Source organism: Trematomus bernacchii, unplaced genomic scaffold (genome assembly GCF_902827165.1).
Source record: "Trematomus bernacchii unplaced genomic scaffold, fTreBer1.1, whole genome shotgun sequence".
Lineage (NCBI taxonomy): Eukaryota > Metazoa > Chordata > Actinopteri > Perciformes > Nototheniidae > Trematomus > Trematomus bernacchii.
In genome coordinates, this window is record NW_022987616.1 from 2,521,956 (window position 1) to 2,536,761 (window position 14,806).

Below are 14,806 nucleotides of genomic sequence, written 5' to 3' on the forward strand. Positions count from 1 at the left end.
ACGTTATGACACTTCCATTTGAGTCATGGTCTCATTTCCATAGAGTGGAAGCTTGTTGCTGACAATAAAAGGGCAGGAAGCTCTTCCTCAGATAATTGTTTATTCACCCTGAGCTTAATTGCAGCTGTGGGTGAACCTTGACCCATGAAGATTAAATCAAATAATCAATAAGTCACTCCTCTAATAAACAAGGTCATTTTCTGACTGTATTTTTCTGCCTTGTCTGCAATCTACATCTTCTGCTAATGATGTTAATGGGGCTTCATCCAGAAACAATTTATCCAAATTATGCTGCAGTTATCTCTGACTGAGGGCTGCCTAACAACACCAATGCAACTGAGAAAACTGGGGGTAAAATCACAGGATTAAATATGGTTTTCTGAGGTGTTACGCCGTCTTTATGTAGTGTGGTAGGCAGAAAGTGCATTGGAGGGAAAGGTGTCAACATAAGGTGGTTTGCTAACGGGTAATATCTCTGACTTACGCCCATTAGCCTTCCTGTAGTTGATACACGATGGAACAAAAATCGTACTGGTGAAAGACATGTTTTATAGTTCTTCATTGTTAAGCACTGTTGTACTCGGTACCATGTTAGAGAGATTAGATGATGCAATGTTTCAAATGTTACCCAAATATTTACAGTAGGTATAGTTCGGCTTTCATTACACATTATAAATGTGGCTTCATGCAATGTGATGCTGGCATGATGACACTGCTTTTGGTCAATATTGACAATGACGGGTACAGAGACAACAGCATAGCCAACACAAAGGCATGCAATGCAAAACCAACTGAGTGGTTGTGGCTTTTTGCATTTGAGCAGTGAGGCGTTAGTGCAGCACCAGTAAAGGGCCTGGCATCTGAACTGAACAACGACAAGTAAAAACACTGAATCTCTGTACATACAAAGGGGGACTCCAACAGTGCCAGAAAAAGAATTGAAAATCAAAGTTATGGTGAAATGTGCAGGGAAGTTGAAATATTATCTGCAACGTGAATACAACAATGGTTCATAAGGCAACATTTTTCAGTTATTTATTTCTCATTATGTCTATAGATTAAAGGGGCCCTGTTATGCTTTCTGTTTCATATTTGTATGTAGTGTTTCTACTGTGACATGTTTCAATGCTTTAATGTTCAAAAAGGTATTTATCTTCCTCATACTGCCTGTGCTTCAGCACCTCTTTCACCCTCTGTCTGAAACCAGAGCCCAGGCTGCTCTGATTGGTTAGCTGGCTGGTCAACCGCGGAGAGATGTCCCGCCCCTTAGCCTATCACGTACAATGTGTTGGAGCGCTAGCCAATAGTGTGTGGGAAAGAAAGTGCGTCTGGAGGGAACTTTGGGATTGTAGCCTTTGCTGACCATTTACATGCACAAAAACACACTACAGGAAAGGGAAAACCCCAAAAGAGCTTAATATGGCCTCTTTTAAATTATATGAATTTACTGCATCTACAGTACATCTTTTACTGTCTAACCCTATTTCAAATTTTCCAGAGATATGTTTCCATATCACAAGGCTTCAACATCATCATTTCCTTCTTCTTTTTTTTCCTCTTGGGTAACAAGTTTACAGGAAATGGATTTCATTAGCCCTTTCCTGTTTCTTAAAAAGAGCATAACCCTTTGCCATACTGTTAATCTGTGGCGTCCAAAAGCCTGACTGTAATCATGTCTGACAACCTAAACTTAACAAGCTTTAATAATTCAGTCAGTGTCATCCTGAAAAACAAACGGCTCTGGAGAAGGAGCCGTCGGACATATTCTGTTATTCATAACACACCTTCGCCCTCGTGGTGCAAAGCAAAATCAGATTTGTCAGTACAGCGCATGTCCCTGCATCAAATATTAAATGCTTCTCCACTCCGATTGAATTATGCTTTACAGATGGATTCACAAAAGAAGGAAAAGCCCCCAACCAGTGAGCTCCAGATAAGAGGCAGCGTGGAGCAGCGAGCAAGTAGAGAGTGGATAATATTGAATGTTTACACTTGTACACATCACTTTCTTTTATCAGACAAGCACTTCTTGTCTGCCTGGAGTCTCTGGAGAGTCCCAGAGAACCTCAGCATATTATCTGAGGGAAGCAGCTCCACAGAGCGCATATGAGAGACAGTGTCTCTGCTACACTGAGCTGAAGACAGTACAGGGGGGGATTGTATTAACAAGAGTGTAGCAGCATGAGGCAACCAGTGACTGTTCAGCTTTTCTTCTGCAGTAGTTACTCTCTGGGGCTCAGGAAGTCAATGGCCTCATGTGTTTGGGCATGTGTAAGTGTGTGTTTGTTTGCACATCTGTATCGGCTTGCACACCTAAACAAAGACTTATGTTTAGGTGTTTTTGCTATTCTATACATGCTCATTTGTGAATTATTCAAGAATTAATTAGAATTTTGCCTTGGAATTATTATCATCACTGATACACAGAATTATTTGGCCTATGGTGTACGCTGGGGTGTAACAAACAAACATTGTAGTACAGAAAAAAACGATAGAATAATGACAAGAAAATTAAGAAACGACTTTCCAATTAAATCGTTTTTTCTACAAGCAGTCACAAGCCCCCATCCCACTACTAAATATAAGAAATGTAATTAAACAAATGCAGGTGGTCCTATTTGACATGCTTCTTTACGTTATGTGTGAAATTGTACTAAATCCGAGGCAAATATAACCAACAGTGTTACCTATTTCTGCATTTCAATGGTACCTACTAATAACTGCACCGTAAAGAAAAAGGAATTAAGGATGGATTATGATGTAACATCTCAGCAGGAGGCTCCAAACACACGTCTAGGATGAACATGAATAGCATAAACACGACCGACGTATGCAGGGCTTAAAATCCCACAAATTGTATCTTAAAGACCAACCATCTGGAATATTAGGCCCAAAATATTCCTGTAAAACGAGCCCTCTCGCTGCTGTGCACTGATATAAACCAGGTCGTGCTCTGTATCCACAATCAGTATCCAGTTTCTGCTTATGTATTCCTTGATACAAGTCAAAGCTCCATAGCAACAAGCTGGAGCCTTTTTATGGCCCCCGTGCGTATTGTGGAGCTTAATGAAATCCTGCACTTGTTCTCTCATAGATCTAAGCAATGAAACGCAGCCAGAGATTGGCCATCTCGCTGCTTAAACCTTGTTGAGCGTCAATTAATGGCAATCAAATGGATGATGGGCCTGTTTAATTTGGTAGTTAAAAGCTCTTCTATCCGTCTGAGTCTCTTATAGTTTTACTGACAGCAGAGTGGGAAACCAAAGAGAGAATTTCAAGCAATGTAATCAGAAATAAAGTCACGATATCTGTCAGTTTTGAACCCCTGAGATTTTGTGTCCAAAGTGACTGACACAATGTAAATCCGTTTTATCAAGATGCTTTAAAGTGTAACCATACATATTAAAATCCAAGCCTTCAGGTCACATCCATGTCATGTTGGAGCTTCTCTCAGCTGTGTAACCAGGAAATGGGCGTAGGTCTGCTGGCGCTGACGACAGTGCTGCTGCTCTCTCAGACGGAGGTGGGAGTCATCCCAGCAGACAGCCATCAGCTTACTTATCTTAATGTAATATTGTCAGAATTACAGTGGTCAGCAGCTTTTCATTCCAGCAAGTGTGCTCAATGACTTTATAGTGTGTCCTCTCTGGTGTAAGGTGTGCTGAACTGTGAAATTAGCCGCTTCTTTGGTTGGAATAAAGACTTGGTTCACAACGTCACATGACTGAAGAACACTGACGTAGCATGCATATGGTCTTTCCACTCACTTTTTCCAGTCATTTTCGTGACTCTGAATATCCCCTTCTAGTTGGTGACAGCCTCTTAATCTCTCCTTTATCTTCTCCCATTTCCTGTGAGGACTATTCTGTTTTTTCAGGAGTTTGGCTCATTCGTTACCTGACTCTTTAGGTGATGAGAAGATTGGTGTAAAAGTCATCTGTATTTCTAGGATATAGCTCTACGCCGCCCTTCTAATCCTTCCATTCAGTATGTTAAGTAATTGTGGGCTAAAAGCATTATTTTAAAGTGTGAAGTAAATGGAAACATGTGGACCTAAACATGTTAATATTAAGTTTGGATGATTCTTGATAAACTGATTAATTATAGATCTTTTAGAGGTGCTGGTAGGGGAATTCTGTTATCTTTATAAAGAGCCAGGTTAGCTTTTTCCCCCTTGTTTCCCGCCCTTTTGCTAAGCTACGCTAAATAGCTACTGATAGTAGCCGTCTTTTCAAAGGAAATAAATATGTTGTATAATTTTTTCACATATTAACTGTTTGTCAGAAAGTTCATAAGCATATGTCCCATTGTAATTACAATTTAACCACACATACAATGCAAGTGTTTTAATTAACATATTGTAATAATTACCCTGCAGGTGCACTGAAATGTCAGTCATTTCCCTTCTTTATATTCTCAAAGTCATCTGACAAACATTGACATTTATAAAGGTTACCCAAATTGCTGAATCGACTACAATTAAATAGAACAGTCACAAAAAATACTGAAGATGACAGACAACTGGCGTCCTGATGATCCGACCTTGTTGCTTTCCGAAAAGCTTTGATGTATCTCGTCTACACTACAGAATTCGCCTTTTCACTCTTCATAAAGGCACGCAGGTCCCAATGCTTTCTCAGACTCTTTCAAGTAATGACAAAAAGGCAATAAGGGAAAAACCATCTCCCCCCTCCCCCTTTACTCCACCTCTGTACATCCCCCACAACACATTGAGTATCTCAGAGGCCATTTTCTATTAAATCCTGGTTTTAACCCCGATGACCCCGACGTATATACACAAAGCCTACTTCACCCCCCCCACCCTAGATAAGGGAATTGAATTAGTGTTACGTGTGAGATATGAACCCTCTTCGCTATAGAAACCCAGTTCAAGTAGTTTGAGCTCAGCTTTGTGTGATTGGCTAGAATAAGACGTTTAAAAAGACGTGCAGATTGGAGAGTTGAATGTAATTTAAATGTTCGACGCACTAAATAAAATGAACACACTAAATGCACAAACACTGAGGCGTGAATGGTGAGCAGACAGCATCCCTCCCACTCTTCCTTCTCATTGCTCTGATTTATACCTCTTAGAAGATTGGGTTAAAAAAGTGTGAATAATGCTCTGCTGCTCCACTTCACAGAGCCTGGTCAACTGCTTTCTGATCCGAGTGTGTGTGCATGTGTGTGTCCATTCAGGTGTGGCATTTGACCGCTATAGCAAATACAGTATCAAGGCTGATATTTTTGGATTTAACTCAAACGTTTGCACTGATAAACTGCAAATTGGTCATTTTTTGGCCAAAAAAAGTATTCCATGTTTCCACGTTTTTCTGGCAAGCCTCCAAGGAAACTGTGTGTTATGGAATTGTATACAGTAATAACGACATTATATAGACTTGTACATGCTTTTCTTTATCCACTGTGTGCTCTGTCATACATATGGAGCCGCTACTGTTGCTATTGCAATGATTCTTACTCTTTGCCTCTCTGTCTCCATTACACATGTAAGGATATTCCTATTTCCAATAGACAACAGTCATCCATCACAGCCGCCCTGAGTCTCTTAAAGCAGGGCGCCTTATACTCACAATGAGTGTCCCTGCTGGAAAAAGACACAGGGTCAATAATGTGAAGCAGGCGTCATCCACACACTGTGCACACAAAAGGTTTAATACACATTCCATTGATGTGTATTAGGCAGAATATATAGGGTGAGTCCTACTATGTATCATCTTTCTGTAGGGTTTGATACAGTCCTCTCCACTTCGCTTGGCTTCAGGTTTCCACTACAGTGAACCTGACAGTAAAAGGTTGCATATACACTGCTTCTGGCTATGACCATTGTTATATGTTGGTATCATCTGGATCTAAATCTACAATTCCTTCCTGCTCACTGTCTTCCAGATAGCTTCATGACATTTCCATCAAGCCGGAAAGAAGGCAAATTATCCATTTGCCGGCCATTATCATTTGTTATAATGTTCCCATTTGAATTTTCATAATTATACTGGTCTTTCTGATTCGTCTAAGCCCCTTAAAATGTCACTTATGATGATGATTGTTTGCCAGTAAAGACAACAGACAGTATTGACTTTCTCCAAGCTTTCAGAGCACTCCACAGTGATTAACTGAACCGTCCACGGCAGAATTGAGTAACAGGATAAACATTGATTGCAGGTACATTTCCCACCACTGAATATCTCCTAATAAAATCAGCATGTGCGTTATCTATACTTTAATGTGCACTAGCCCGTAGCCTTTACCGGTTGGCTTTGGTGCAGCCTTGTTACCTTGGTGACGGAATTAAAGGTCAGTTCACTCCTTGCACGTGCACAAGAGATGTGCAACATGTTCCTGTCTTTGGAGATATCCGAATCCACGTCACTGTGCATAAAGCAGCACATGAATATTGATGTCATTACGGTGACACGGCGGGACAAACCACTTCATTACGCCACAATGGAACTCTAAATGGGACGCTGCAGCCGTGCATTGCTACAATGTGGCATGCATGGCTGCAGTAATGTGCTGTTTACACACTGTCAGGTGCAATCCCTTCTTCAGAATGAATCAACGAGGGCAGCCGAGCCACTGTAACTCAGAAGAAGTGATCAAGGGACTCATGCACTGTGTCCAAATGCATACTGCATACTAAAACATGCAATTTGAAGCATGTGCAATATCAGTATGCAAATATAGGTTAAAGGTATTAGTATGCATGCAATATAGATCAGCATGTTAAGTATGAAGTATGGCCGCTGAAATCTGACCAATAACTCTTCTTATGCCTGCTTGTTCCCATAGAAACAACCCAGAAGGGGACATTTTCTACACGAGATAATAGGCAACAGAGGAAGCGGAACAGATTTAGTGTCCAATTTATATTTTATAATATATCATTTCTGAGGCAGAAAATAGCTATGACTGAAAGTTATTCTTTATGAACACATACAGACTTTGTGACATTGAGTAAAGCAGCTGAACAGTGAAATGCACTTAAAATGTCAGGTGCTGCATTTGAAGTGCTGAAGTTAGATTTCACCTATTATTAGTTTTACTGAGCAAAATGAACAAATCACGAAAGCAATGGTTTATATTTACTATGACTCTAATCTGAGACAGAATCACACGTGGGTGGCCAGTGAGGGCTATTACCTATCTAGTTATATGGTTGTGAAAAACCTTTTTAAAGTTTTATAACGAAAACACACAGTGCATTTTATCTGAGAGTGTGACTATGCATTAGAGAGAAATCAGAGTGTGTAATTAGCCTGTTTACACACACTCACACACAGAGATGCATAAAGTATTAACTACCTCTTTTAACGCTTCACATGGTTACACTTCACTTATCTATGACCTTATTCTGCTTTATTATGGGATTCCCACAATAGTCTTTATGTCTCTTTGATTACACTTAAGTACCTAATCTAACCTTACCATATATTGTACACAGTAATATGTTTACCTGCTAACATTTGGAACATCACGTCTATATTTTAATCAAAATCTGCCTATATGACTTGCAGAGGTGTTATTCTGCACTAACAAAAGGACGTTCTCTCTCTGTCTTTCTCATTCTCCCACGCTATCTCTATCGAACTTGTGTCTTAGCGAGTGAAGAGTGAGCCTTGGAGCCTTTGAAGGAGTGCTTGTGCGTAAAGCTGGATTTTTCTTTTTTATTGTTTGACATCACAGGATTTTGGTCTTGGCCTGAAAAAATATACATGTGCACCATGTGGAAAGTGGAAAATAGTACTATATGTGCACTCTCCAAGAGTCAAAATCAGATCAGTTCGCCAACTGGTCAACACACCTGCTGCCCCTATTAAAATAAAAGCACAAAAGGCTATTTTGTTATTAATTAAGCAGGCTTCTTTGCACATGATTTTCTTAAATGTACTTAAAGAAATGTCCTTACATCCATTACGGTATATGTATTATGAGCTACTGTATTCTGCATCCTATAATTAAAATAGCATGCAATCTATTCACAAAGGTGTTGATTGAGACATGATCGCATCTCTGTGTTAAATCTATGAAGCCTTTTCTCTCTTGTATCTCCGTGCATTGATGCACTTTGTTGCTCTTTGAAACACTTTGTACTTCTCGGAGCTCGTTCAAATTAGACCCGGATCTTACTCAGACTCTTTCTCTCACTTTCACTTTCCCAAAATGAAGTGAAGTCTTTGAAGACGGCGCTATGAAGAGCAAAGTGTGTTCTTTCTTTTTTTTGCTATGTAAAGAGCGTGGCAGCTTTTCTCTTTATTGTCTCTGACATCTCAGTGCTTTGGTCTGAGCTTGATCGAGGGCATGTTTGGTTTCACTTCCTTCCTCTATTCCATTTCCTGATTTCCTGTGCATGTTGAGGCTCACGGCTGATGTGTGTGAGAGGCTTTCAGCTGCCAGGTTTTGTTCTCACTGAATCTGCAGCTTATAATTCTGTGTCATAGAGAACAAGGCAACAGTAGGTTTAACAAGTTAGGGCTGTCAGGGCACGTTTCAAGATTAACATCTCAATGAAATGATAAGAGAATGAATGAATGATAACTGATTGAGCAGTTGTTTGTGTCTTTGAACTGAGTGTATCATTAGCTGTCTTGTTCTCTGCTTCTCTGCTAGCCTGCTAGCTAGTTTGTTTGTAGCACACTTCTTTGCTAGCTGCATTACACCCACTCAAGGAGTTTAATATCCTTGCTCCCATGTAATACAAGCTGTATTTGGAATATATTTGCTGTCTTCTCAGTAAAAACAGAGATTCAGCAGAACTTCAAGCCAAATGCTTCAAGAAACAGATGGATGGAAAGACTGCATGCTGCATGTTTGACCACATGGTCGGTTCGTTGCGCCACGATTAGCAATCCATGGTTCCTCTTAACGTTAAACCGCTCGTTTTCACTGGTTTAGACAAAAAACAACTACTGATTATGTGGTGATTTTGGGGTTTTCTCTGGTAGGAGATCATGAATGCAGCAGTTGCCCTGGTCCCGCCGCGTCTAGACTATGTAATTGGTTCATTACAGCCCTGTAAAATATGATCAAAGAGGGTGAATATTTTGTTTAACACTGACATTGAACCCTTAACTAGACCTTTGTGCATGACAACATTTGCTTTACTGTTTAAAATGAAGAGCTCATAGTTTAAATACAGAACCAGTGCTTCATTCCTCATCTTTTACTACAAGAGCACCGACAATTTAAGCAGTAAATAGTCTGATTTCATCCTCATATCACTTTTTTTCCTGCCTACATAGTTTGCTGGCTCTCTGTTGCCCTTATATAAGCCCATGTCTAAACAGATATAACTTACTTTATATCACATACAAATTTCCCTAACAAAATTAATGTTGCAGAATGGAAAGCATGCCAACATCACACATGTGAATTCTCCAGAGCTTCTGATGCTTTGTGCCTTAATTACCCAGCTTACAACAGCGCAGTGGGCTAGCCCTTCAGGGCCCTTTATGTCCTCTGAGATGCGTCTGTGGAGGCCAGGCAGACTCTTTGTAGCTCTGTCCCTTCACTGCCTTTGTCTTTCCATCGCATGGGTCCCATGGGTGAGTCCACAGTGGCATCCCGTGTGTTATTATTGGCCAATGATAAAGTAGCTGCCACGGCCCTCATGAATTATGCAGGTGAAAGGGAAGCAACTCCGCCCTCAGTTATGTAAATGTAACTTGGAGGAGACAGAGGGAGGAAAGTTGCTGGGGGGGTGTGTACGCCCATTTTTTTGTTGAACAGTGCTCATAGAGGGAGTTGGTTTCCACCATCACATGGTTTGTGTGTGTGTGAAAGGGGAAGTGACGAGTCATGCTCTACTGACATACATATGAAGTAGTAAAGTTCTAAAAAAAAAGATTTGATGTTATAAAGTTTATCAATGTACACTTTGCCACTATTGATCGTAACAGTAAATTCTGGTAGGTTTTTACAGATCAAAATTATCGTGTTTTTTGATGCAATAAACAGCAGACATGAGAAGTTATAACCACAATGGTTGATAACCTAAAAACCTCACACTGCCCTTAGCACTGAAAGCAGTGCTGCCACAAACGTGAACTTGCATGCACTTTGTAAATGTATGTGACTGTGCCTAAGCCTACTACTGATGCTAATTTAACCCTGAATAGCTTCATCACTGCGCTGTGTGAGTAAGCCATTCAGCCATGCATAAAACAAACTCTGCCTATAAATAACCCAGACTGTGCCAGGCCAGTACAGGCATTGCGCGTTAGAATGGGTAACAACCGCTCAAAGCATGGCAGCTCTGTGTGTTATTATGTCATGACTGACAGCAAACACTGACCTATTGATGTCCCATAATCAGTAATTGCATTGGTGCTAGCGCAACTTCTAAGAGTAAATTGATCAATCCACTTCTCCGCTTACAGTCCCAATCTAGTTGTCTCTGAAATCTTCGAGTAACAGATCCTTTGACAGTTGATTTCCATTGCCCTTGATGACATTAAAGTCCTCTATGCGTTTTTTAATTGTCTCCTTGATCCTGGTGCTCAGGTTGAATGGATACCCAATAAGATTGTGCATATCCTGGACCTATACCATCTCACTGTAACATTGAGTGTATGTGTTTGTTCAAGGAAAAAGGCCTACTCCCCCTTTCCCCATTGGTTGTGCAGCATATCCATTTATATGATAGTATGATATTCAAACTTGTATCAACTGTCTTGCATCAGATGAGAGCATTAGGGCATCCATCACATCATAATACACTACATCTGTGTGTGTGTGTGTGTGTGGGTGTGTGTGTGTGTGTGTGTGTGTGTGTGTGTGTGTGTGTGTGTGTGTGTGTGTGTGTGTGTGTGTGTGTGTGTGTGTGTGTGTGTGTGTTGTGTGTGTGTGTGTGTGTGTGTGTGTGTGTGTGTGTGTGTGTGTGTGTGTGTGTGTGTGTGTGTGTGTGTGTGTGTGTCACTGTGTGTTGACACCGAGCCAGACACCCAGATTCACTGTTATGAGGGAGAATATTAATCTGGCAAAGACTCAGGCTGTCCTGTTATGGAAGCAGATGGTACCTGACAAACAGGAGCCATGTAGACACAGATAACCCTCTTTCTTTCTATCTATCTACCTACAGTATCTATCCATCTATCTATCTATCTATTTATCAATCTATCTATCTATCTATCTATCTATCTATCTATCTATCTATCTATCTATCTATCTATCTATCTATCTATCTATCTATCTATCTATCTATCTATCTATCTATCATTTTGGGGATTTATAGCAGTAGTAGAGGGATGTGTTTGTGGTAAAGTAAGAGTTAATTGAATAAGCTATTTTTGTAATATTGCTACAAATTAATACACAATCAAACAACCAGTCATGAGATTCTAATTGTCTTTGTTCCGTCATGTTGTCAGGCAAGTCAAACAGATAGCCTATTTGCATGAATTCTCAATAATAATATAACAGAAAGTATTTTCATAAAATAAACCTGGATATGAATTAATGTTAATCCTGTAAAATGAATACACTTCTTTGTGATAGCCCACAACAAAGCCTCATCACCACCTAACCTCTATCGCCTGTGTCTCTACATCACCTATAGAGGGCAGAATGAGGGGCTCTGTGCACATAACGGTTCAGTGTTGACCAACATTGTCCAACAGTTAATATAAGTTACTCAATTTACAGGATGAAGTCAAATGTTTAAAGAAACTCAGGTTTTCGTCAGTTTCGCTCACATTATGATTTATTTATAGTGCTAAAATGGCCAAATAGATGCCAACCAAATCCCGTTCAGTTATTTGGCAATTTTGTGTGTTCTGCTTACTGTCAAATGTACTGACGTCAATAAGCATCAGTTATGAGCTTTCCACAGAGGGATGGATCCATGTCTTCGTTCGGCATATATTCCACACTCTAATGGTCTTTAGTGATGATAATTCTAACTCGTATAATTTGTTGAGTACTTATTTGTAGCGTTCCCCGCGACCAAAATATGCAGTGGGGGCGTTAGCGAACGTAGTAACCAAGATTTAAAAAGTTGAAATCTTATTGAAAACATGTCCTAATATGAGGATTAAATTAAGCCGAATTTGAAATATAGCTATTTTCATTTAGAATTTGCTTCAATCATGTTCATTGGGGTATTTTTATGTATGCCGAGATGCAAGGAAACTTAAAACTAGCATCATTCTGCTGATGTCTGGTTGCGCTCCCTCAACGGGGCTTAGCCGTAGTTTGGATACGGGAACAGATGAGGGTTGTCTGCAGTCGTTTCTTACCTGTGACATTTGCGGTCGGAGGTTGATTTCCTTTAGGTTGATGGACTGGGGTCTCAGGTTGTTGAGCAGATGGCACAGGAGGACTCCATCCCGGAGAGTCTGAGCCAAGTCAAATACCTGAGCAGACTCCCATGTAACCCGGTGGTTAGCTGCAAGCACCTTGCAGTTTATTAACCACAGCGCGCATTGCCTCCAATACTCCATCATTATTGTGACTTCTGTGGGACGAGCTTTAAGAGAATAAGATGTTTTTAGCAAGTGAAACTGCTCACGGCTCAGTAGTGTGTCTTAAATCGTATCCATGCTATATCCGCCAACTGTAAAAGCCGATGCAAACGGAACTGGAGCACAGCTGGTGGAGGATGAGTCCGGTGTGCTGAGGCTGTGGATGGAGCGCACCCTGCACTCTTCCTCTCTCGCTCTCTCACTCACACACCCACATACATACATTACACACACTCTCTCACTCAGTGTTTCTCAATGTCTCTCTTCCCTCCCCCTCACACAGTTCCTCACCTCTTCCGCTTGTCACCCATAGGCTCTTAGTATATGAAATTACAGTAAATATAACAACTAAATACTTAGTACAGAACACATAATATGCTGCTGTGAAAAAACATGCTTTTCCTAAATTGTATGCATTCATTTTCTTTATTTTGTACAGCCAATATGATCAAATATATCCAAGTTCCTCTCTGTATGCAAATACTCGGGATTATAAAGATAGGGCTTGTCAATTAATGGTTAACAAACCTTATCATAAACCAATTGAAACTCATCAGTTGCCATTTAAGTATATGAAGTACAGTTTTATAACTTCCTATGAATTGAATTAAGTAAAAGGCAGTGTATAATTGTGCACGTATATTCTGGTATATCTTATTATTATATGATCAAATTTGACTGCAGCATCATTAAATGACAGGTTAGGTGACACCTTAAAACGGTGTTATTTTCATATGTAAATAAATGGCTGCTTCTCCTGTTTAGTGATGCATATCGGATGTTTTTACCAGAACTCTGAACCTTACATTTGCATGAGTGAATCATTAGGTCCAGGAGGAACATTTGTTGCAAAAAGCAGATGTGTGTTATTTACTTTTTGGTAAAGTGGAATTTCATTTTAGCTGAGTCCAATTTGTTCTGTTAAAAAATATAAACACTGTAACACTGCCAATATCAAAGACGTACAATAAAAGCCGAATTGCTTCTTTATTGAGTTGTCTTGAAATGGAATTCAAGCAACAAGTTCTTATTTTGACGCCAAAAGGCTGTTGGACAATACATAGTTGTATGGAAAGTTGTTTTTAATTGGATTTACTGACCTATTACCCCAAACTGTCTCTATTAAAGTAATGGTATCACTTTCTGCAATCAAACACCAATAAGGTATCCTTATCTACAACCATTTCCACTTTGAGATTACCACCCCTTCAATTGTTTCCTCTGTTTTGGAGAAAGTAAACAAAACCTACTTCTGTTTTCACTACTTCCATTCTAACTTGCCATTTATAGATGACACATTTACATATTTGTCCAATACAATATGTTTGCATTTATGGTTTGAGAACAAAGCTTTATGTGTTAATGACAGTATTTTCACACCATCATAGCCAAGAAAGAGGCAAGAATTAACATTTCTAACATAATGATTTTGCAAATGCATGCTGGCTTCTTATCATCTCACTAAGAGCATGATTGGTGTGACTGAGCCAATATATGGTCCAACTGAAGCTGGCTTTATCTCTTATTGCTTCTGTGTGAATAAATGAGGAAACTCTCCTCAGATTCTGCTGCATGCTGACATCTCTGGTTAGACTTATGAGCATCAAATTAAACGCTTTAAATTGCTCAGTAATGTGTGGAGCCTGGCAGGGGGAAATATAAAAGATATATATAGATATGTATATACTGAGGCCACACTATACTAATTTATGTGCACATTATATAATTTGTTCCCTCAATTGAAGTAAATCCTTCCCATGTTTTGATGAATTTGTGAATACAGATTCAATTTTTTAATATTTTTTGGAAGTTCACAAGGCCAGGTCATTTATTCCAGCCACCACCAGTTAAAGCACTTGACCTTGATGGATAGAGACTCTTTTATTAATCTTTACTCTAGCTTATGGAGGAATTGTTGTTTAATTGTTATTAAATGGAAATGCAAATTACATTCTACATTTGGATGATCTACCAACTAACTCGCCTTGAAAGCTAATTATCAATGTAACTTACAAATAGCCTAATGAACTGTAAAAATAAATATATCAAGGCCTGGATTCATAAATGCATGCCATTCAACAGACCAGCATTTCTCCCTGAAGTTCAGCCTTAGGCTCTGTATGGTAATGGCGGCATGTTGGGTCATAATGGAATGCGCAAGCCGCCTTTGCTTCAGCTTTACAAGATGCCAGTTTATTGCGTAGCATAGCCCAAACATACAGAGTGGCGAAGAGAATGTGGCCAAGAATGTGAAGCAGTAGAATTACTTCCTCTGTCACTGTCAAGATGCTCTTGAGCCCCAACTGATCCAGAGGAGCTGCAGAGAAGAG

The 14,806-nt window shown here is 39.8% G+C and overlaps 1 protein-coding gene across 2 annotated transcripts in view; it reads right to left on the reverse strand.

The window, feature by feature from the left end:
* LOC117483944 (guanine nucleotide exchange factor VAV3) overlaps nucleotides 1-12,661 on the reverse strand; it is a 74,238-nt gene extending 61,577 nt beyond the window's left edge. For both annotated transcript variants that reach the window (XM_034132293.1, XM_034132294.1), the window contains exon 1: nucleotides 12,252-12,661. In XM_034132293.1, coding sequence (XP_033988184.1) covers nucleotides 12,252-12,458 — 207 coding nt within the window. In that variant the 5' untranslated portion in view covers nucleotides 12,459-12,661. The remainder of the gene's footprint in view (nucleotides 1-12,251) is intronic.
* Nucleotides 12,662-14,806: the final 2,145 nt, after the last annotated feature.